The following is a 25732-nucleotide window of genomic DNA, read 5'->3' on the forward strand; positions in this document are numbered from 1 at the left end:
ATGGATATATATAGATATAGATAGATAGATAGATAGATAGGTAGGTAGGTAGGTAGGTCGGTCGGTCGGTCGGTCGGTCGGTCGGTCGGTCGGTCGGTCGGTCGGTCGGTCGGTCGGTCGGTCGGTCGGTCGGTCGGTCGGTCGGTCGGTCGGTCTGTCTGTCTGTCTGTCTGTCTGTCTGTCTGTCTGTCTGTCTGTCTGTCTGTCTGTCTGTCTGTCTGTCTGTCTGTCTGTCTGTCTGTCTGTCTGTCTGTCTGTCTGTCTGTCTGTCTGTCTGTCTGTCGTTCTATCTATCGTTCTATCGTTCTATCTGTCTGTCTGTCTATCTATCTATCTATCTATCCATCTATCCATCTATCTATCTATCTATCTATCTATCTATCTATCTATCTATCTATCTATCTATCTATCTATCTATCTATCTATCTATCTATCTATCTATCTATCTATCTATCTATCTATCTATCTATCTATCTATCTATGTATGGAGCAAACAACCACAAAAACATTTCATGAAGATGGGTTGTTGTTTTTTTCTTTGTTTTTGTGTTTTGTTATGCTCAGTGATTGAACAAAAGACCAGAAAAGGGTCTCACGACCTTAAGGTTAACTTCACACTTTTCTCCAATTTTCAGGAGGTAAAACATTGACCCTTTGATAAACTCTAGAATGTTCAAATGACCAAAGAAGGGTCTCACGACATTAAGGTTAACTTCACACTGGAGGTAGAATATTGACTCCAGATAATGCTGACACTACGAACCTCAAGATTGTGCTTTGCAATCAGAAATAATGTGTAAATATTGGAAGCTCACACATACTCGAGCGCACGTGTTGTTTTCCAATGTGACAGCAACAGACTCCCCAGTCTTTAAAGGAAATATGATGGCACGTCTCTGAGGTTGTATACTTATATTCCATTGCTTTGGGTTTTCTTATTCATTATGTATCTTCTATTCATTTATTTAATCATTATTTCTTTATTTTGCATTATAAGCCTTTTTTTGCACTTTTGTTTGTATTTCTATTAATGATGCTCATGAGTATTATTATTCATGGTTATTATTGTGATAATTGCTATCAACTGTGTGTACCAACAATAAAGAGTTATACTGCTTGATTAGTATGGTGTATGGAGCGTTATTGTTGCCTCCTCTTGTTAATTAGCACTACATTTGTCTCACTTGGATATGCACAAACCATACTAAAACCTTTTTGTTATGCTGAAACATTTTACATATTAAAATTATGGGGCATAATAAAACAAGCATTTCTCACTGTTTCTATCTCTGTTGTTCCTGCCCGTTTCCATACTTAATTCTTCCAGACCCTTTGTCCATTACAATGGACATCAGACACTGCTTTTGCTTCTGGACCATATTTACAAATTTGAAGCCCTCTGTTTTTGAATGATATTGGAATTTTGTCATCCAACCAAAGGCCAGTAACATTATAATTTGAAAAAATATCCTCTATGCTGAGGAGAAACATAGCAGCACTTTGTTCCAAACACAGAAGCAAGCAACATTTTTAATGGATTTATTCACATTTATTGAAATGTTTGACAATATTTTTAAATTGCATAGAGACTAATTGAATTTACTTATTACGTTTAAAAATTGTATGAATTGCAAGCTTTAAATTAAATTATTATTATTTTTTAAATATGTCTGTCAAATATAACAGACAGTGGGTTCTACTAATAATCAGCATTTTACACAACAACCTCACAATTACAGTTAAAAGTCAAGTTTGTAACCTTTAGAAATGGGGTGTAAAACTCAATTTGAAGAGATGCACCCCTCAGAGTTTAGTTTCAGCCCTGCTTCAGCACACCTGTAGGTATCAAACAAGCCTGAAGCACTCGATTAATTTTATCAGGTCTGTTAAATTAGGGTTGCAACTAAACTGTGCAGAGCTGCGGCCCTCCAGGAACTGAGTTTGACTCCTTTAGAAGAAATTAATATTTAATTTTTATTTTGTCTTAGTAGTACTATAATATATTGTTATTTTTATTTATTTATTTATTTTATTTTATTTATTTATTTATTTTTTTTTTGAGAACAAATCTTTTGACCTGAAGTCCATTGAAATTGGCAACAAAAAAAATTATGAAATTTTTTTGACATTTTCATAAATTTGATCTGGTCTTATTTATGGACACCTCAAGAAAAATGTAGGCCTACTACATTTTTTTCCAGAAACTGACAGTATATTACAGGTCTGAAGGTTAATAATTGGCCATTGCAGATGAATGTGGAATTTCTATGGAATTTCTATGTTTATAAGATTTATAAACAAACTTTTTGTTTTGTCTTTCTCAAGAATATGCAGATTTAAATCACTTATCATGCATCTTGATTTCAGTAGGCTACATCAGTGACCTATATATAAACGTTGACTGAGCCTGTTTTACAGGTTACAAAGAACATGTAACCTAATCTTAGCTTTTGGAACGATTTATGTCAATTGTATGTCAATTAAGTAAAAAAAATGTGACCAACAGGTGACGTTTGTCTACGCAAAATACTGTCGTCATTGGGACTATTGCTGATAGTTAACATGCTTAACATAGCTTAACTTCCATTGAGCAAGATTGCTCATTACGGAACATGTCTTCTGTCACGTACACAGGAGTACACAGACAGGAAGTAGTTGGAAAGATGACTTATTTTGATTGATTGATTGATTTATGATGTATAGATAATTTATTGAACACTTGAGTGCAGATCTTGTTAATGTTATTTAAAGTCTTTCTGTTTTTGGCTCGTCTGAAGTATTAGCAGGGATGATAAACGAGGAACACGAGACAGTGGAGACATGGGGACAATTGTGCCTCGAATTAAACCACTTGATTATAGTTTGATCTGTTATTTAATGATTCCCTTTTGTGTTTTAAACAGGAATGAACCTCTCGTAGTTTTGAAAAACATCATGATGGTAAGTAAAGCACTTAATTTTAATGTTGGCGTAAAATCACCATTTAGATTAATATTGTAGATTTCTTAAATTTGTTTGCAGAATGAGCTGCTATTAATGCACAAGCACTTTCCAAACTAAAACTTTATCTAATAATATATATATATATATATATATATATATATATATATATATATATATATATATATATATATATATATATATATATATATATATATATAGCAGTAATCTAGAAGCAAAATAATACTTAATGGAAAAGATAATAGTTGTTAAAAAAAAAAGAATGAAAATAGTTCAATAGTTCATAAATGAATTTCAAAAATCAGTCGGTCAATAAATTGATTCGGGTTTTTTCTGTTTAAAGATGTTTGCAAAAAATGTGTTGCTCTATCTTTTTTCATTCACTTTCATTTCGCAATATAACAAAAAACCATCCAATAAAGGCGGAGCAAACTATTACAAACAAAGGAGTAGGGGTGAAATCAACAAATGTACACAACTAAACATATCAACATGTGTAAACTGAACATGCATTTGATCACTATTAATAAATTATATCAAATCAAATTATGACTCTTAGACATTTAATAGATTAAATTATAAAACAGCTTGCCATAAAATACTTACAACATACTTTTCTTGTAAAAGAAAAACAAGCAAAAACTATTATGCAGCCAAAACAAAACATTGATATGCATATGATTTTTTTCTTTTATTCGTATCACTACAAAGTATTTCTAAAGTAGTGCTGCCATCTATTGGTGCAAGCAGATTTAAATGACCTCAAGTCTACTCCACAAATCTGGGCTACTTACAATATTTATTATGTTTGTATCAGAGCACATTGTCTTTTATTAACTTTCAGAACTATTAAGTAATTGGTAAAAATTTTTTGTTTGTGGTTAAACTATTAACCAGGCTATGACATAACTGTCAACCCTCCCGTTTCCCCCGCTTTTCAAACACAACTAATTTTGTCCTAAATGAGCATAAAACGGGGGTTGGGCATATCTCTTATTTTCACATCCCAATGTTGACAGGTATGGTCCATGGCCATATTTCAGATAATTGAATCCTACCCCATACCTAAAGTTAACAGCATCATACTAAGAAGTAATAAAATGTTTTTGGCCAGAGAATGCATGACTGAATGTGTGTTTAGCTAGTTCACTCAGAAAAATGTCATTATTGTCAGTCCAAACGTTCCTTCTTCTGTGTTTCACAAATGAATATGTTTGCTGGTAATCAAACAGTTTTGGTTCCTATTGACAAAAGTGACCGGGAATCTAATGTTTTGTTCTTAAAATTAATCTATACATTTATGTTTCATAAACAAACAAATAAGACCTGTCACCCGCTGTGAGTGGAGTGATACATATGTGAGGAGGCTGGAAAAGTGCTGTTATCCAAGATTACTGCACAACTCTAAGCCAATCAGATTTGGGAACCAGAAAGAACTGTTGTATAAATGATGTTATGCATGTTTGTCACATGATTAAACATTCTACTGGTTGTAATGGAATTGCAGGATCCACCCTGTCTTATGTTTCTGACGTCACTGTTTCAAACCGCAACAATATCAAACACCCAGAAAATGAATTCCTTATTTGTAATTGTGAACCGTTTGTCATTTTGTTTTTTGTCTTAAGCAAGGTTAATTTGGTTATTATAAATCAATGAATATGTCAGTATGAGAATTTCAGTTTTGTGAAAACATATCCCCTTATTTGGGGCGTTTAGGGTATATGTCAGCCTTAACTTAAGTCTATGGAGAGTCAGAGAAGTCTTAGATTTCATCAAAAGTGCCTTCATTTGTGTTCTGAAGATGAGCTAAGGTCTCAAGGGGGATTTTTTTGGTTAACTGTCCATTTAATAAATATAATTCTATTACAATTACTGTCTTTAACACTTATTTGCATTTCATGAATATAAACCATCATGAAGACAAATAATCTTTTATTTTGGCTGAACCTTGCACCATCAGTGTCAAAGATTGAGCAATGGATCATAAACAAGAGCATAACTGCAGAAAATAATCTACAATGGTGACTGGAAATGCATGCAAAGATAAGAATATAATAAATATCAGACTAATAATAACTCTGATAATAATAAAACTCAACTAATAATTTGCCCAAAATTAAAATGTGTTTACAATAGGGTCATAAGGACTAACAAAATGAAAATTAATGACTACTAATAATTTGCGAGTAAAAAAAAAAGGCAAAAATGAAAGAAAAAATATCTAGCCAACAGGCAAAACAAAATGTATACCCATTAGCTGTTCCTCCTGATGATTATAAGTCTTATGAAGGGAAAATTTTCTGTGCATAAAAGTAATTTTTCAATTTTGGCTCCACTTGTCAACCCTTTAACCCTCATGGGGATTTGGTCATACCTTTTGCTGTGTTTTAGCTAGCGGAATGATTTTTGGTGGCATCTTATTTTGACAGATATTTTGAGAAAATGCTTTGAAATTTTAAAAGAACTCCTTGATACACTCTGGGCAAACTTCCACTAAATTAAACTGCATCAGATACATTTCAAATATTTTTTGCATAAATTTGTTAATCAACCTCAGTCCTGATCAAAACTACTAAATTCTTTAAAAAATGCAGGATTTTACCACATTAATTGACAAATTCATAAATGATGTCACTGATTTGGTGAAAAAAAACACACAAAATGGCATATTTTCAATATAAAAAGTAATTGTGGATTAGATAAAACTTAAAAAACTTTTATCGAAGTCTTGGACATGTGAAACACTACCTTTGATCCATTGATTTTGATGATTATTTTTTTCTCCCTAATTTACTGTTGGTGGTTGTTTTCCCCATTGACTTCAATTATAACCATATTTTTTTTATTAGAAAACCATGACATCATATAATCATGCATTTTTTGATTGTTGGTGGTTTTCCCTGTTGGAGGAGGTAATATTTGTAATTTTTAAGTGTTGATCATCAGTTGAAAACAGCCACCAACAGTTAATTAGGGAGAAAAAATGAAAATCTAACAATGCATTAAAGCCAATGTTGTTACTAATCGTTCACATGCCCAAGACTTTGATAAAAGGTAAAAAAAATATCCAGTCCACAATTACTTTTAATATTGAAAATACGTCATTTTGTGTGTTTTTCATTAAATCAGTAACATCATTTGTGAACTTTTAACAATTAAAGAGTTAAAATCCTGTAATTTTTAAAAAAAACTTTTAGTTTTGATCAAGACTGAGGTTGATAAACAATTCAATTCACCTTTATTTGTATAGCGCTTATACAATGTAGATTGTGTCAAAGCAGCTTCACATTTTCATGATTTGCTTTTCAGCTGATGAGTTCTTTCAGGAAATTTTCCTAAATGTTGAGACACTAGCTGAGTTTTCATCACCCTGTTTGGAAAATTTCCATCACTTTAGAATGACAAATTGGTCAAAATTGGGGTAAATTGATCCGAGCCATTGGTAAGTTAACCAGCCTTCTGGTAAGCTGACCATCTCACTGACCGTCAATTCACCTTTTATTGGGATAGGATAGTAGAGGACAGTCAGGAAAGCTTTGGGACCAGAGAGAGGGGAAGTATCAGAATAGGACCTCGAGCTGGGAATCACACACAGGTCGCCGTGACCAGCTTGGTGCTATATGTCGGTGCTCTTGACCACTAGGCTATTGGCGCCGACAGCAGTTGAATTCTTTAAATTAAAAGAATTACTCAAAATCATTCAGGTCTCTTGTCTACATTAATCTACGTGTTTTTTTCTGTGAAGATCTGTGTCATGAATTTATTTGAAACGTTAAAGTGTCATCTCCTACTTGAAGCTGAAAATGAGAGGGGCTCATATCAATTGAATGTGTCCTGAGGTCAGACCTGTAGAGGAAGCCATCCATCCCTTTATTGTGATGCAGAAACAGGTTAAGCTAGATATTATCCTTACCTGGTATCAGAACAACTGACACCAGTGTGAGGAATGCAACATCTTAGTTTGCCATAATTGAAAAGAGTGTAAAATATTAAAATATTGTGTTTTTATATTGTTTTATGTGAGAATAGATGAGGACTAGAAAACCTACTCATGTCTGTGATCATGTAATTTTCATGTTATAGTTATATAGCTATAGTCTTGGTGATAATGGATTTATTTGACCTTTTGGGAGATCTAAAGAAGTCTCAGCTTGTGACCAAATTCTAGTTCCCAATTGCATCACCACTATACTTTCTGTCTTATTTCCTTAACTGTGGAAAGTAAGAAAAAAAGAAGGATTTTTCCTTTGGGAGAACTGTGCTTTAATTATTATACCTACCTATGCTCTTTATTTGTTTTTCATTCAACTCCATCCCATCTGAACATTTATCAAAAAACTCATGGATGTTAATGGCTCATATGAAAATGTGTCTGTATATATATATATATATATATATATATATATATATATATATATATATATATATATATATATATATATATATATATATATATATATATATATATATATATTGGATGGATATATATAGATATAGATAGATAGATAGATAGATAGGTAGGTAGGTAGGTAGGTAGGTCGGTCGGTCGGTCGGTCGGTCGGTCGGTCGGTCGGTCGGTCGGTCGGTCGGTCGGTCGGTCGGTCGGTCGGTCGGTCGGTCGGTCGGTCTGTCTGTCTGTCTGTCTGTCTGTCTGTCTGTCTGTCTGTCTGTCTGTCTGTCTGTCTGTCTGTCTGTCTGTCTGTCTGTCTGTCTGTCTGTCTGTCTGTCTGTCGTTCTATCTATCGTTCTATCGTTCTATCTGTCTGTCTGTCTATCTATCTATCTATCTATCCATCTATCCATCTATCTATCTATCTATCTATCTATCTATCTATCTATCTATCTATCTATCTATCTATCTATCTATCTATCTATCTATCTATCTATCTATCTATCTATCTATCTATCTATCTATCTATCTATCTATGTATGGAGCAAACAACCACAAAAACATTTCATGAAGATGGGTTGTTGTTTTTTTCTTTGTTTTTGTGTTTTGTTATGCTCAGTGATTGAACAAAAGACCAGAAAAGGGTCTCACGACCTTAAGGTTAACTTCACACTTTTCTCCAATTTTCAGGAGGTAAAACATTGACCCTTTGATAAACTCTAGAATGTTCAAATGACCAAAGAAGGGTCTCACGACATTAAGGTTAACTTCACACTGGAGGTAGAATATTGACTCCAGATAATGCTGACACTACGAACCTCAAGATTGTGCTTTGCAATCAGAAATAATGTGTAAATATTGGAAGCTCACACATACTCGAGCGCACGTGTTGTTTTCCAATGTGACAGCAACAGACTCCCCAGTCTTTAAAGGAAATATGATGGCACGTCTCTGAGGTTGTATACTTATATTCCATTGCTTTGGGTTTTCTTATTCATTATGTATCTTCTATTCATTTATTTAATCATTATTTCTTTATTTTGCATTATAAGCCTTTTTTTGCACTTTTGTTTGTATTTCTATTAATGATGCTCATGAGTATTATTATTCATGGTTATTATTGTGATAATTGCTATCAACTGTGTGTACCAACAATAAAGAGTTATACTGCTTGATTAGTATGGTGTATGGAGCGTTATTGTTGCCTCCTCTTGTTAATTAGCACTACATTTGTCTCACTTGGATATGCACAAACCATACTAAAACCTTTTTGTTATGCTGAAACATTTTACATATTAAAATTATGGGGCATAATAAAACAAGCATTTCTCACTGTTTCTATCTCTGTTGTTCCTGCCCGTTTCCATACTTAATTCTTCCAGACCCTTTGTCCATTACAATGGACATCAGACACTGCTTTTGCTTCTGGACCATATTTACAAATTTGAAGCCCTCTGTTTTTGAATGATATTGGAATTTTGTCATCCAACCAAAGGCCAGTAACATTATAATTTGAAAAAATATCCTCTATGCTGAGGAGAAACATAGCAGCACTTTGTTCCAAACACAGAAGCAAGCAACATTTTTAATGGATTTATTCACATTTATTGAAATGTTTGACAATATTTTTTAAATTGCATAGAGACTAATTGAATTTACTTATTACGTTTAAAAATTGTATGAATTGCAAGCTTTAAATTAAATTATTATTATTTTTTAAATATGTCTGTCAAATATAACAGACAGTGGGTTCTACTAATAATCAGCATTTTACACAACAACAACCTCACAATTACAGTTAAAAGTCAAGTTTGTAACCTTTAGAAATGGGGTGTAAAACTCAATTTGAAGAGATGCACCCCTCAGAGTTTAGTTTCAGCCCTGCTTCAGCACACCTGTAGGTATCAAACAAGCCTGAAGCACTCGATTAATTTTATCAGGTCTGTTAAATTAGGGTTGCAACTAAACTGTGCAGAGCTGCGGCCCTCCAGGAACTGAGTTTGACTCCTTTAGAAGAAATTAATATTTAATTTTTATTTTGTCTTAGTAGTACTATAATATATTGTTATTTTTATTTATTTATTTATTTTATTTTATTTATTTATTTATTTTTTTTTTGAGAACAAATCTTTTGACCTGAAGTCCATTGAAATTGGCAACAAAAAAAATTATGAAATTTTTTTGACATTTTCATAAATTTGATCTGGTCTTATTTATGGACACCTCAAGAAAAATGTAGGCCTACTACATTTTTTTCCAGAAACTGACAGTATATTACAGGTCTGAAGGTTAATAATTGGCCATTGCAGATGAATGTGGAATTTCTATGGAATTTCTATGTTTATAAGATTTATAAACAAACTTTTTGTTTTGTCTTTCTCAAGAATATGCAGATTTAAATCACTTATCATGCATCTTGATTTCAGTAGGCTACATCAGTGACCTATATATAAACGTTGACTGAGCCTGTTTTACAGGTTACAAAGAACATGTAACCTAATCTTAGCTTTTGGAACGATTTATGTCAATTGTATGTCAATTAAGTAAAAAAAATGTGACCAACAGGTGACGTTTGTCTACGCAAAATACTGTCGTCATTGGGACTATTGCTGATAGTTAACATGCTTAACATAGCTTAACTTCCATTGAGCAAGATTGCTCATTACGGAACATGTCTTCTGTCACGTACACAGGAGTACACAGACAGGAAGTAGTTGGAAAGATGACTTATTTTGATTGATTGATTGATTTATGATGTATAGATAATTTATTGAACACTTGAGTGCAGATCTTGTTAATGTTATTTAAAGTCTTTCTGTTTTTGGCTCGTCTGAAGTATTAGCAGGGATGATAAACGAGGAACACGAGACAGTGGAGACATGGGGACAATTGTGCCTCGAATTAAACCACTTGATTTATAGTTTGATCTGTTATTTAATGATTCCCTTTTGTGTTTTAAACAGGAATGAACCTCTCGTAGTTTTGAAAAACATCATGATGGTAAGTAAAGCACTTAATTTTAATGTTGGCGTAAAATCACCATTTAGATTAATATTGTAGATTTCTTAAATTTGTTTGCAGAATGAGCTGCTATTAATGCACAAGCACTTTCCAAACTAAAACTTTATCTAATATATATATATATATATATATATATATATATATATATATATATATATATATATATATATATATATATATATATATATATATATAGCAGTAATCTAGAAGCAAAATAATACTTAATGGAAAAGATAATAGTTGTTAAAAAAAAAAGAATGAAAATAGTTCAATAGTTCATAAATGAATTTCAAAAATCAGTCGGTCAATAAATTGATTCGGGTTTTTTCTGTTTAAAGATGTTTGCAAAAAATGTGTTGCTCTATCTTTTTTCATTCACTTTCATTTCGCAATATAACAAAAAACCATCCAATAAAGGCGGAGCAAACTATTACAAACAAAGGAGTAGGGGTGAAATCAACAAATGTACACAACTAAACATATCAACATGTGTAAACTGAACATGCATTTGATCACTATTAATAAATTATATCAAATCAAATTATGACTCTTAGACATTTAATAGATTAATTATAAAACAGCTTGCCATAAAATACTTACAACATACTTTTCTTGTAAAAGAAAAACAAGCAAAAACTATTATGCAGCCAAAACAAAACATTGATATGCATATGATTTTTTTCTTTATTCGTATCACTACAAAGTATTTCTAAAGTAGTGCTGCCATCTATTGGTGCAAGCAGATTTAAATGACCTCAAGTCTACTCCACAAATCTGGGCTACTTACAATATTTATTATGTTTGTATCAGAGCACATTGTCTTTTATTAACTTTCAGAACTATTAAGTAATTGGTAAAAAATTTTTGTTTGTGGTTAAACTATTAACCAGGCTATGACATAACTGTCAACCCTCCCGTTTCCCCCGCTTTTCAAACACAACTAATTTTGTCCTAAATGAGCATAAAACGGGGGTTGGGCATATCTCTTATTTTCACATCCCAATGTTGACAGGTATGGTCCATGGCCATATTTCAGATAATTGAATCCTACCCCATACCTAAAGTTAACAGCATCATACTAAGAAGTAATAAAATGTTTTTGGCCAGAGAATGCATGACTGAATGTGTGTTTAGCTAGTTCACTCAGAAAAATGTCATTATTGTCAGTCCAAACGTTCCTTCTTCTGTGTTTCACAAATGAATATGTTTGCTGGTAATCAAACAGTTTTGGTTCCTATTGACAAAAGTGACCGGGAATCTAATGTTTTGTTCTTAAAATTAATCTATACATTTATGTTTCATAAACAAACAAATAAGACCTGTCACCCCGCTGTGAGTGGAGTGATACATATGTGAGGAGGCTGGAAAAGTGCTGTTATCCAAGATTACTGCACAACTCTAAGCCAATCAGATTTGGGAACCAGAAAGAACTGTTGTATAAATGATGTTATGCATGTTTGTCACATGATTAAACATTCTACTGGTTGTAATGGAATTGCAGGATCCACCCTGTCTTATGTTTCTGACGTCACTGTTTCAAACCGCAACAATATCAAACACCCAGAAAATGAATTCCTTATTTGTAATTGTGAACCGTTTGTCATTTTGTTTTTTGTCTTAAGCAAGGTTAATTTGGTTATTATAAATCAATGAATATGTCAGTATGAGAATTTCAGTTTTGTGAAAACATATCCCCTTATTTGGGGCGTTTAGGGTATATGTCAGCCTTAACTTAAGTCTATGGAGAGTCAGAGAAGTCTTAGATTTCATCAAAAGTGCCTTCATTTGTGTTCTGAAGATGAGCTAAGGTCTCAAGGGGGATTTTTTTGGTTAACTGTCCATTTAATAAATATAATTCTATTACAATTACTGTCTTTAACACTTATTTGCATTTCATGAATATAAACCATCATGAAGACAAATAATCTTTTATTTTGGCTGAACCTTGCACCATCAGTGTCAAAGATTGAGCAATGGATCATAAACAAGAGCATAACTGCAGAAAATAATCTACAATGGTGACTGGAAATGCATGCAAAGATAAGAATATAATAAATATCAGACTAATAATAACTCTGATAATAATAAAACTCAACTAATAATTTGCCCAAATTAAAATGTGTTTACAATAGGGTCATAAGGACTAACAAAATGAAAATTAATGACTACTAATAATTTGCGAGTAAAAAAAAAAGGCAAAAAATGAAAGAAAAAATATCTAGCCAACAGGCAAAACAAAATGTATACCCATTAGCTGTTCCTCCTGATGATTATAAGTCTTATGAAGGGAAAATTTTCTGTGCATAAAAGTAATTTTTCAATTTTGGCTCCACTTGTCAACCCTTTAACCCTCATGGGGATTTGGTCATACCTTTTGCTGTGTTTTAGCTAGCGGAATGATTTTTGGTGGCATCTTATTTGACAGATATTTTGAGAAAATGCTTTGAAATTTTAAAAGAACTCCTTGATACACTCTGGGCAAACTTCCACTAAATTAAACTGCATCAGATACATTTCAAATATTTTTTGCATAAATTTGTTAATCAACCTCAGTCCTGATCAAAACTACTAAATTCTTTAAAAAAATGCAGGATTTTACCACATTAATTGACAAATTCATAAATGATGTCACTGATTTGGTGAAAAAAAACACACAAAATGGCATATTTTCAATATAAAAAGTAATTGTGGATTAGATAAAACTTAAAAAACTTTTATCGAAGTCTTGGACATGTGAAACACTACCTTTGATCCATTGATTTTGATGATTATTTTTTTCTCCCTAATTTACTGTTGGTGGTTGTTTTCCCCATTGACTTCAATTATAACCATATTTTTTTTATTAGAAAACCATGACATCATATAATCATGCATTTTTTGATTGTTGGTGGTTTTCCCTGTTGGGAGGAGGTAATATTTGTAATTTTTAAGTGTTGATCATCAGTTGAAAACAGCCACCAACAGTTAATTAGGGAGAAAAAATGAAAATCTAACAATGCATTAAAGCCAATGTTGTTACTAATCGTTCACATGCCCAAGACTTTGATAAAAGGTAAAAAAAATATCCAGTCCACAATTACTTTTAATATTGAAAATACGTCATTTTGTGTGTTTTTCATTAAATCAGTAACATCATTTGTGAACTTTTAACAATTAAAGAGTTAAAATCCTGTAATTTTTAAAAAAAACTTTTAGTTTTGATCAAGACTGAGGTTGATAAACAATTCAATTCACCTTTATTTGTATAGCGCTTATACAATGTAGATTGTGTCAAAGCAGCTTCACATAAAAGGTCACAGTAAATAGGAACAGTGTAGTTCAGTTTGTAGTGTTTAAGTTCAGTTCAGTTGAGCTCAGTTCAGTGTGGTTTAATAATCACTACTGAGAGTCCAAATACTGAAGAGCAAATCCAACGATGCGCAGCTCTACAGATCCTGAACCATGCAAGCCAGTGGCGACAGCGGAGAGGAAAAAAAAAACTTCACTAAAGGCGGAAGTGAAGAAAAAAAACCTTGAGAGAAACCAGGCTCAGTTGGGCACGACCATTTTAATTTCTCCGCTGGCCAAACGTCTTGTGCAGAGCTGCAGTCTCAGTGGCGGAGGCTGGAAGCTGGCCTCAGCGAAGACTCGTCTGTCTCTGGAGCGTCACAGGAAACAGTCTCATGTTCTCCACTCTTCCATGACCATCGCAGTAGTTGCTCAGGATTCGGCCAGGTCCAGGATATGGAAACCTTGGGATCATCTCGTCGTTGGTCTTGGATCGAATCAGTGACTCTGCATAGTCTTAGGGCCTCGGGAAGAGTATCCCCAGGTGGAAATGGAGAATAAAGAAAATAATTAGCGTAGCTGATGTTCACAGTGTATATCAGTGTATATCAGTGTATCAGTGTATATCAGTACAACAGATTTATGCAAAAACTATTTGAAAAAAATTGATCTGAATGCATTTTTAGAGCAGTTTAATTCAGTGGATGTTTTCATTCTGATCATAACAAAATGTAGTTTATTTGAACAGTGCACAAGGGTTAATATCAAAAATCCTTTCTCTTCAGTGTGCGACTAAATTACCCACAGGGTGGCAGCAATGTCAAGTGAAACCTTTTACCAATCCGTTCCATTTCTGTCAGTCAAGTAGGCTGCTGTGAATTACGTTTTTTTTTTTTTTCTAAACATGCTTAGAAAAATGCTTTGCAACAAAGAAAACCAACACATTCTCATTTATAAATTATTAATATAAACATTTATTTGACGATGCATTCGAATAAAGTTCACCCTAATAATAAATCCGTAAATGTGAATTTTATAATTCTGCTCTGTTGTTTTTTGACACTGCGACTATAAGACCTTCATTGCATAAGTCGCTGGCCAGAGGAGGGTACAGATGTGGATCTGTGTTTTGGATCAGCGCCGGGGAACTGACAGTGAGATCTGGCAGTAATAAAGGCCAGGAGCATCTGGCCAGCTGTGAATGGCTGAATGGTTGAGATGTGAGGTGTGTCCTGTCCCGTGGGACCTGCGAGAGGGACGCCGGATTGGATGAGCTGTTTTGGGAGGGCGGGACGTGCGGCAGGCCTGACCTGAGCTGGAGGAGGAGAGTCGAACAAGCGGACAAAGGAGGAGGCCGATTACTCTCGTTCCCACCACACCCTGCCAGAGCGAGTGCCCGACAAAAACACACAACGTTTCACAGTCGAAGAGTCACATTTATGTTGTAAAGAGGTAAGGGAGTAACAAGTAGGCTATACCTGCTGAAGTGCTTTAAGATGGGTAGAGCGAGTGTATTTTTAGTTGGCCACGTTGGGAGACCAAGTTTAAGATGATATAAGTTTTTGTTCATGTTATAATCAGATAGGTGCGTTTTGAATTGATGTAAATGACGTTCTTTGAAACATGTTATAGCATATGCTAAATAAACAGCTTTTGTACTCATTCAACTCACGACTTCCACCCTTCAAGCGTGAGGGCAATTTTAAACTTTAATATTTGGTCTCTCTGTCAAGGACGAGCAATTAGCTTAAAGGAACCATGTGTTATTTTCGCCCCTGAAGGAGATGTATTCTCAACAAAGGCATTGTTTAATGACGCCGTGAATGCGGAATCACAGGAGTTGTCATTTTCATTACATCCGATGGGACTGCAGAAATAATTTTCATGAATGAGCTAAAATATTCAAAACGTATTATAATATGAAGCGAAACATGCGTTGGACGGCAAGAAAGCAGCAGAGCTTTTATTATGCCACTTTCAAGTGCAGTTCTACCTGATTTGATCATGTGGGGAAGTCACTGTTTTAGATCAGGTTAATACATTTTAGGGTTCTGCAGTAATGCTGAACTTTACAGTATACACATGACGTATCTTTGGCGTTTCCATGTTTTATATAAAACAAATGTAAACCAAGGGTGTATCATTAGCATGGCCACAAAGGACACTAGATTGGATTATTTCTCTGGATTCGAACATTCTTCATAACAGTTTTGAGGTAAAGCACCTAAGTAAGCAAAACACGGACCCTTTTCACAAGTTATGACGCATTTACCGGTCATCAGCATCTTAAATCCCTGAAAGTTTTTAATATTTGGAATTTTTAAAAATGTATCGTATGAACATTTATATATATTTATGTATGTAGTATATCACCTTTGCTTAAAATTACAAAAAAACAAATTACCGCTTGTGCGAGGCATTTCTAATGCAGCGTCTATGGGACAGGACAGTGAATTTGATGTTATTCTCTCCTGTGGCCGCTGTCTCACACAATTTTTTTTTCCTTTTTCTGAGCATCTTTATGGAGTTATGTGGAGTTTTTCAATTATTATTTGAGCATTGTAAAAAAAAAATATGTATAAATAAATAACATTGTAAAAAAAAAAAAAAAAAAAAAAAAAGTATTTGTTGTATTCTCCCATTCACTGCGCTCTAAGTTTTCCCAACTATAACACCTTCCACTACTGAGAAACCCAGAAATGTGTAAAGAGTCTATATAACACTGTTGCAGTGGTTTTTTGGATATTTTCATACACAAATCTTACATATTATGCATGATTTAAAGAAATCGCACAAATCATGAGATTTTCCAGGGAACGAGTAGGTAAAGTGTGGTTTAATTATATAAAAAACATTTCCCAAAGTAAAGTGAGAAGTATAAAAGTATAAAAATATTCACAGACTCTTAAAAGTGGTTCTCCAAAGTGCTTGACACAGTTGTCCAAAACAAATCTGTAGACATGCACTTGAAAAGATTCAAAGATTTCTCCTATAAAAGAGTCACGAAAACACTGGCTTTCCTTCATTTAAAATGTTCTATTACTAAAATAATTATTAAACACAAATCCCAATCAGTTGCGGCTGGAAGGGCATCCGCTGCGTAAAATATATGATGGAGAGGTTTGTGCTTCATTCTGCTGAAAAGAAAAGGAATGAATGAAAATCCCAATCATATTCTTGTGACTACATTGATACAGAATTCTATTTTAAGGATTCTAAGAAAAGTACAATGGAGTTCTGTGTTAAAGGAAATGTTAATGAACGTTGCGGCTTCCATTTTCTTCCATCTTAATTGTTTTATTCAGAAAACGTGTATATCATTAACTTAATATAAATAAAGTGATTTTCAATGAGCTGCCTGTTGAAAATGGACAACTTTCATTTGGCTTTGTTTCACCATGCATTCAGGTTGACTCATTTATGCTTAATTCCTCATAATAAATTTAAGAAGTCAGTCATTATGACTTGTGTCAAAATAGAAACAGCGTTATGCTAAACAGTCAGCTAAACAGCTCTTGTCAATGAACTAACAATGAAGTCTATGTTAAAACATGGATTAAATAATTCTTACAGTGTTTAAGTGGACAGTCAGCTCAGGTCTGTTTGTAGCTCTGTGTTGTCTGTTTTGTACAGTTGTTTATGAACACAGTGCATCTGAATGTTTCAAATGAACCTTCTTTCCGTTTCACATTTATGTGGATTTACAGAATGAAGACAACAAAACATATATATATGATATTTAGAGATGTGATTTTCATACTAATACTGTAAATTGTTGGTAATGCATCTTGTTTGTGAGTGAATGATAAATACACATTTCCAACCACCAATTATTTCACTAAAGTACAGTAACATTTTTCCAGTCAGTGGACATCCCCAAAAACAAATATTCATCCTCCATTCTGGATGATATTAACCTAGAGATAACCATGTGCACATTCACTTTATCCCAGGGTGGGATGCCATCCAGAATGAAGAAGAAATGAAGCTGATGAATGAATAGAAACAATTTTCTTGCATCTGGATTCTTCTTCATGACCTTCTGTCTCCATTTTTAGTCTTGAGAACAACTAGGACCACCATAACAGGAATTAGGCATATGGGGGTCATGACAAGGGCAAGGATGATGCTGGGAGGGGGATCCCGCAGTGCCTCTGTGGGACAATCGTGAAAATAGGTTGCATGGATATCCACAAATTTGTGTTCTACAAATCGATTTGGCCAGGGAACCAGCAGACAGTCAGCAACAGTCTCGGTGCACATTGTGAAATTATTGTAAGCACTGTCAGAGAGAGAGAGAGACAGATGAAGAAAGAGTGTCATCATCTACAGCATTACATGTACACTAATGTCATTCAATGAATGAAACCTTTTAGCTTACCTTTTTACTTTCTCCAGTGAACACCAGTCAGTACTGTTTATGGAGTCCATAGCCACAATAAAATTATAATTACACCAGTGATTCACCAGCCATTCATAGCAGTCTTGAGCTGTCATATTCACACAAAATGAGCAGTATATTTCACAGCCGCCCTTATTAGCGCAGCCTGTAATATAAATGAAATCAATAATAATAAATATAAGTCAATGTAAATTACTTAAGTGGATTTTGTATACTGCATTTATTCAGGTTAACATAAATATCTCTTTTGAAATAGCATGATAACAACTTATGTACATACCAATTGTTCCTCCATTTCCATGGACAGGATCTAAAAATGTAAGTAAAAGGGCTATTTGATGTGTCCAAACATATTGCAATTAAATTATACCTACTAACATTTTGGTTATTAAAATTAATAATAACAATTATAGAAAAAAAAACTTTCCTAATCGACTGCATATGTGATAATTTACTGTAGGCTGATCATCTTATTACAATGTACGTCAATAAATATTTTACGACATAATCTTTTATGGCATCCCCATCCTGAAAACACACATTTGTCACGCACCGCATTGTCTAACACGGGTTTAATTGAAAGCTTAAGTTGTCGACGCACACACAACTTACCACAGAGAAAAGACAGAAAGACGCCAAAGAAGCTGAACGATACCCTCATATCAGAGCAACGAGCGCTGGCGAGCTGCTCTCACGCCGCCGCTGAATGTGCCTGAACTTTTACACCGAGGAGCGCGAGGCATAACAGGAAACGCGACGGGTGGAAGCGGGTGATGCGCCGTCACCATATGCGGAACCGCGCTTACCAGATGTTCGAAAAGCTGCTGACCGAGAACGCTTTAATTTTCCCACGTAATAAAGCTCCGCCTCTCTCTCTCTCTCTCTCTCTCTCTCTCTCTCTCTCTCTCTCTCTCTCTCTCTCTCTCTCTCTCTCTCTCTCTCTCTCTCCCTTTCTCTTCTAACAGAAAATAAAATGCTTTTAACGAGTTTTCACAGACTTTTTAGAGGTCAAGCTTTTTAGAGGTCACCAAAAGTCAAGCTGTCTAAAATTCAGTTCAATTCATCTTTATTTCTATTGCGCTTTTACAATGCATATTGTGTCAGCTTAACATAGAAGTTGTAGTAAATTGAAACTGCTTAAGTCCAGTGTTCAGAGTTTTGGTTTAATTTTCACTGCTGAAAGTCTAAACACTGAAGAGCAAATCCATCGATGCGCAGCTCCACAAATCCCAAAGCAAGCAAGCCAGAGGCGAGGAACAAAACTTTAACAATTACGAAGGTGAATGAAAGAAAACCTCTATCTTGACGACTAAAAAACAATGTGTGTGAGTTTTTAGTGAAACCTATAGGCCTGCTTATAATGTCTAATAATATCGACGGTTTTGACCCTGCAGCATATTTCCTCAAAAGTCAGAATTTGGCCATCTGAATAATAATAATAGTAATATAATGTAATTTAATTAATAATATCATTATTAATTGCTTGATTGATTACATTATTGTGGGAGGAGTGTCAAAATTATGTAAAAAACCTTTGTTTTTGTCTTTGTAGCTACACCTGTTCAACTATTAAATATCTAATCAGCCAATGGTTGCGTCTGAAATCACCCACTACTCAGTAGGTACTGAATTTGAATTTAAATGTACTATTCGACCATTAGAAAATAAATCTCAGTTGAATGAATTTAATTCAGATGTACTATATCCACCATTTTGTCATGATCACATAAGCTACCCATGTCAGTTGCGTCGCTTCACTCCTATTCGTGATTTCTCTCGCGGGGTATCATGGGATAGTGTAGCATGCATCGGATGCGCACTTCAGAATCTTGCCAGAAGTAGTAAGTCATCCGGGTATTTTCAAATTTTATGAATTCTATGAGTTTTTAGTGTACTATATAGTGTGGACGTATGCGATTTCAGACATAGCCTATCACTTGGCAGCAACTCAGTGCATTTAGACATGTAGAAGTGGTCTAGTCAAGCATCATATTGAAGAAGATGATAAGTAACTTAGTGGTTGTTGTTGCCAGACGGGCTGCTCTGAATATTTCAGAAATTGATGATCTATTGGGATTTTCAGAAAATGTCAGAAACAGATAAATTATTTCAGTGAATGGCAAATTTGCCGATGCAAATGCCTTGCTGATGCCAGAGGAAGAGAATCACCAGACTGTTTCAGCTGATAGAAAGGCAAGAGCAACTTAACTACTGAACTAACAACACTTCAAACCTTGAAGCAGATGAGCAACAGCAGCAAAAGCTGAGGAAAACCAGTGAAGTGTATTCATGTGAAAAGTCAGATCAACATATCACATCTGTCATGATGTTTGTTGTTGATTCACCTCTCAGAACCTAATCAGAATCATTCGTTCTGCATGAGAGTTGTTTGCTGGAAAGTTTAGTGTAGTTGAAATAAGTCGCGGTGTTGTGGTGAGTATTAATGAAAACACTTGGCTTATTTTAATAGCACACACAGGATCCATGTTCAGAACCGTATCACGAAAGTCCTTTGATGTTTTTGTTTAATCAGATCTGTGTCTTCATAAGAACTAGTTCTCAGTTCTAGTCTTGACTCTTGATATTGTAAAGCGCTGTTGTGTTAAGGAGATTGCTGTTTCCCTGAGGCGCGGATCTTTTTGAGCCGAGCACACCCAGACCAGATGCACATCTGCAAACGGGTCTCCCCCTTTAAAAAAACACTCCATTTCTCTCAGGTTGATTCCTCGTCGGCTCAGTGGTTCTGATTTATTTGCGTTTTTCGCATCTGTTTCCAAACAGGAAACATAAGTGAACATTTAGGGGCAGAGCGAAGCTGCTTGGTGGAACGGACACATTTAAGAATAACTGGGTCATATTAAACAGATCGAGTTCGGGAAACAATATAATCAGAGTTTGCCATCTGTGCTAAAGGGCCGTACTTTTGGCCCAGCTGTGAATGAAACAAATCTCAGCTCATTCACTTCAAAGAAAAGGAGAAAGAAGTGAACCCAGGGCTGAGGGTGGGCTGGACAAGTTTACGTAACACTTCTAGGCTTGTTGACCATGTGAAATTGTCTTCAACCAGACTACCAATGGAGGAAGTCAACTGGAAAGCTTTCATCTTACACACCCTTTAGCAACCCTACTTCCAAACCAAGTGATTTTTAAAGTCAGATGAGTTTCAGGACTTCTGAGATTGAGACTGGCTTCCTACAATAAAGTCAAGTCATGTTTATTTCTATAGAGAATGGGAGTGTGCTGTCACAGTACAGTATTTGGAGGATTTTATCTCCTTAACCCCATAGTATCTATAGTATCTTTATTGTATGATATCTTATATACACTGATTTGCAAGAAATTTTAAGTGCTCATTAGCGGGTTCCACTTTAGCACTGGAGACTGAAAATTATGGAACTAATATTTTCAGCCTGTCAGACAAACAAAGAGCCTTTTTATAAAAATATTTAGGCATGTAGTCCATTTTATTTGTGTGTTTGTAAGATGATTTTCAAAAAGTATTACCATAAAATGGTTTTGTTTCTGTGGTGATTTCATTGGTTTGCATTGTGCGCTGAGTGTGTCATAAACATGGAAGAACGCAACTTGCCATGATCTAGATATCCATTCAATGTACACTACCTGACAAAAGTCTTGTCATCAATCCCAGCTGTAAAAGCATTAAATAATTATTTGATTTTTCTGATAAATCCTCTGTTGAACTGCATCCCAATCATCACAAATACTGCAGAAAACCGATTGGAACCCGTATGGACCCAAGATTCTCAGAGAAATCAGTCAAGATTGGTGAAGGAGAAACCATGGTTTGGGGTTACATTCAGTATGGGTGCGTGCGAGAGATCTGCAGAGTGGATGGCAACATCAACAGCTCGAGGTATCAAGACATTTGTGCTGCCCATTACATTACAAATCACAGGAGAGGGCAAATATTTCAGCAGGATAGCGCTCCTTCTCATACTTCAGCCTCCACATCAAAGTTCCTGAAAGCAAAGAGGGTCAAGGTGCTCCAGGATTGGCCAGCCCAATCACCAAACATGAACATTATTGAGCATGTCTGGGGTAAGATAAAAGCAAAGTCAGACCTTACTGTCCTAATTAAATAATTAAATCAAGACATGATCATATTTTATTTTGGTAAAATAAGCGTAATCTAGAGGAATTTGCCTTTCATATAAGACACTTCTGCAACCAAACGATCAACTAGAAGTCAAGTTATCATGTGTTGTTCCTAAAATTTTTATAGGTGACAAGACCTTTGTCAGGTAGTGTTTATAAGCAAAAACAAGCATATTAAAACAGCATAAATGTATTGTGTGAGCATGTTTTGCAGATAGTATTCTGTTCATGTTTTTGAACTTTAAATGTGCATGGCACTAACAGAACAATACAGACTTTTTCCTAGCAAGCCAATCTAAATCTCTCTGTGCTCATGTGTTTATTCAAATCTCATTCTGCAACAGTTGGTTTACGCTTTGTCCTAGAGAATATAAATATAAAAAAAAGTCTGATTTGAAGCGTCAACAAAAGCTCTCGTTACAATGTAGAATTGCAACACAGTATTGTTTTCACCAGTTATCAGCTTTGTCGCTTCCTAACTTTTACTCTGTTGCTTTTCTTTGTTAATACGTATAACTCCATGCTGCAGCTTGATAAGCACTGAATAAATCCATACACTGAAAACAGTCTCACGGTAGGGTTTGTTTGAACAAACATACTCAAAAAAACAAAAGAAAATCTGATAAGTCTGTCATATTTGTGCAGCTGTGTCGCTCACCTGCTCTGGTGAATGCAGTGGTTTGCACTGTCGGCAAGGTCGATACAGTCACCTTCTAGAGGACAAAAAAAAAAAATGCTCATGGGACACAGAGGATGGGTTCACAAAAAGAACCTTTAAAGCAAGTAGAGCGCATTTAATGGGCAATAAAATTTTAGGCTGGAGTTATATTTTTGGGGGAGTAATTTATCAAAATGAGACATTAAATCAAATTTACAAAAATATTTTTTATAGGAATCAAAAGTGCAAGCATGCATGCAAAATGTGTTTGGTTTGTTTTGTTCCTTTGTCATTCTGCATAACAGAGACAGCTGAAGACTAAATTATTAGACCTTCTAAAGGAAATATTTTGAAGAATGTTTGAAACCGGTAATCATTGACTTCCATAAGTGTAAAAATAAATACATTGGAAGGCACTGGTTACAGATTTCCAGCATTCTTCAAAATGACTTCTTTTGCATTCAATAAAGAAAAAGAAACACAAGCGGGTTTGTGACAATTGAAGGATATGAAAATGATGAGAGAATTTTAAGTTTTGGGTGACCTGTTCATTTAAGGGGACTAATATTGACCATAGAAATTTTCATTTAACTATTGTATTTGCTCCAGCCAAACTAAAGGAAGTAAATAAGAAATATAATAGGAATTTTTTTGCCTGCAATGTTAAACATCACTTTAAAAAATAGTTATAATTTCACTGCACGGTTAATATTTTTTCTTCAATATAAGCATAAAAATAGTAAGAACATATTATTTAGACTTGTTCTTAATAAGATAAATTATGAGTGGTCATAGAACATTTTATTTTAAAATAATTTATATGCAGACTAATGGGTAAAACTTACCTGTTTTAAGATAAATGGCAAAGTATTTAATATTAAATGGTATTTTGTGGCTGGACAGTGATTCTTAAATCAGCTTTCTTTTACCATTTCAAAATGTTATGAAACAGTTCTTGTTCTAAATATAGTTGGCAATTTTTTTATGAACTATTATGAATGACATTATCTTCTGTACACAATGGTGTTAATAAATATTAATATTGAAAGTTCATAATAAATTAATTAAACTGAACATATAAAAAAATCAGCACATCTCACCACAGAGTGTTTTTGTCCATTTGGTACCAGAGTCTGCAAACCTGAGACCATTGCACACAGACAGACTGTTGTGAAAAAAGGGAACTTTGCGTTAAACACATGAATCACACTGAGCTTTTGAAACACGCTGACAAATTTGTCATTTTTAGACAGCAAAGGGAATATTGACAGACATGGAAAAAGATGCAGGAAGGGAGGAGATGAAGAGGGAGCAAATGTGCACATCCTCCCTTTGTCCAGTCCAGTTGGATCATCACAATCATTTCCTCAGACTTCAGACTTTTAAAAGCAGCATTTTGAAGAAATCAATAGTATTTTATACAGTTGAAGTCAAAATAATTTGCCCTCCTGTTAATTTTTTTAATTTTCAAATATTTCCTAAATGATGTTTAACAGAACAAGGGATTTTTTTTTCATAATATTTTTCTATAATATTTTTTTCTTCTTGAGAAATTCTTATTTTTTTATTTCAGCTAGAAGAAAATCAGTTTTTTATTTTATTTTTAAAAAATAATAATTTTAAGGTCAAAATTATTAACCATTTTTTAGATTGTCTACAGAACAAGCCATCATTATACAATGATTTGCCTATTACTTGCAAAATATTATGTACTGTCATCATGGAGAATATAAAATAAATACTTTTTTTTCTAAATTATATGTAGAAATGTGTTTAAAAATCTCTGCATTAAACCGAAATTGGGTAAACAAATATACCGGTGGCTAATAATTCAGGAGGGCTATTAGACTTATTTTAACTTCTTTAGTTTAAAAATAGCTATAACTTTGCATGAATGTGGTCTTTGTTGCATATATTCCATTTAAAAAAATGATACATAAATCAATAAATATTTTAATATAAATACAATATATAAACATATACTGTATATGAATAATCAGAAATATATCAAAATACAAAAAAGGTATACAATGCTTCTTTATTCAGTCTTTGAGCATGTTCAAGCATCTTCTTTTGCCTCTGATTTTAAGTTTTAAGCACTCATAATTATTTTATTCTGAGATTTTAAGTCTTACTTACCCCAAAACAGAAGGTTCCCTGTTGGTGTTGACGTAGGTGTAAGTAAGCTGGCCATTCTGCTTTAATCCAGGCTTGGTTCTGCTGTCTGTCCATGAATGTATGAACTCTTCAACAGGAAAGCTCTATTAAAACAACAGGAAGTGCTCATTTCCTTAAAGGGGTGGTGGATTCACAAATGGAGAGATATTACAGACAGGGTTGACTGATATATCTAAATGTTGCCATCATCTGTCTCTAGAAATTTCTTTTGTACACACATATTCTTCACCATCACTTTCGATTGTAATTTATTCATTGGTCTCTTTGTTTGGGGGTTAGTGTATTTTGTCATGGCTGTACTTTGTGGATGTGGAACTGTCAGATTTTCCTCACAGGGATAACTCACCAAAAACTGAAAATTCATTTACTCACCCTTCACTTGTTCCAAACCAGTTTGAGTTAATTGCTTCTGTTGAACACTGTTCTGATGATGAATATATTTTGAAGAGAGATGAAAATCCATTGACTTCCATAGTATATGTTTTTCCTTAAATGTCAATGATTGCAGGTTTTCAACATTCATCATTATATCTACTTTTTGTATTGAACAGAATAAAAATATATTTGGAAAACACTTTATGGCCATTTAATAATGTGTAAATTTTCATTTTTGGGTGAACTATCTCTTTAGGTATTTATCGCCAACTGTTAAGCTTTTTGTATTAAAATAGTTCCTGATTATTCTTATCAATAATGTTTGTTTTTCTATCTCTGTCACACATATCTGGCTCTGTAA

The 25732-nt window shown here is 34.1% G+C and overlaps 1 protein-coding gene across 1 annotated transcript; it reads right to left on the reverse strand.

Moving 5' to 3' along the window:
* Positions 1–16463: 16463 nt before the first annotated feature.
* ramp2 (receptor (G protein-coupled) activity modifying protein 2) lies at positions 16464–25061 on the reverse strand. Its single transcript, XM_056453903.1, has 6 exons — positions 24958–25061; positions 23919–23983; positions 22819–22873; positions 18325–18354; positions 18024–18189; positions 16464–17924 (listed from the first exon to the last, which is right to left on the reverse strand). The coding sequence occupies exons 1-6, from the start codon at positions 25010–25012 to the stop codon at positions 17675–17677; spliced, it is 621 nt and encodes a 206-aa protein (XP_056309878.1). The 5' UTR covers positions 25013–25061; the 3' UTR covers positions 16464–17674.
* Between the last annotated feature and the right edge of the window lie 671 nt (positions 25062–25732).

Source organism: Danio aesculapii, chromosome 3, assembly GCF_903798145.1.
Source record: "Danio aesculapii chromosome 3, fDanAes4.1, whole genome shotgun sequence".
In the NCBI taxonomy this organism is placed as follows: Eukaryota; Metazoa; Chordata; class Actinopteri; order Cypriniformes; family Danionidae; genus Danio; species Danio aesculapii.

Coding starts and splice junctions, on each gene's coding strand:
- ramp2 (XM_056453903.1), bottom strand. CDS start 25,012: ATGGCCAGCTTACTTACACCTACGTCAACACCAACAGGGAACCTTCTG. Junction 23,984..24,957: donor AGGGAACCTTCTGTTTTGGG/GTAAGTAAGACT, acceptor TTTTCACAACAG/TCTGTCTGTGTGCAATGGTC. Junction 18,355..22,818: donor CACTGCATTCACCAGAGCAG/GTGAGCGACACA, acceptor TTACATTTTTAG/ATCCTGTCCATGGAAATGGA.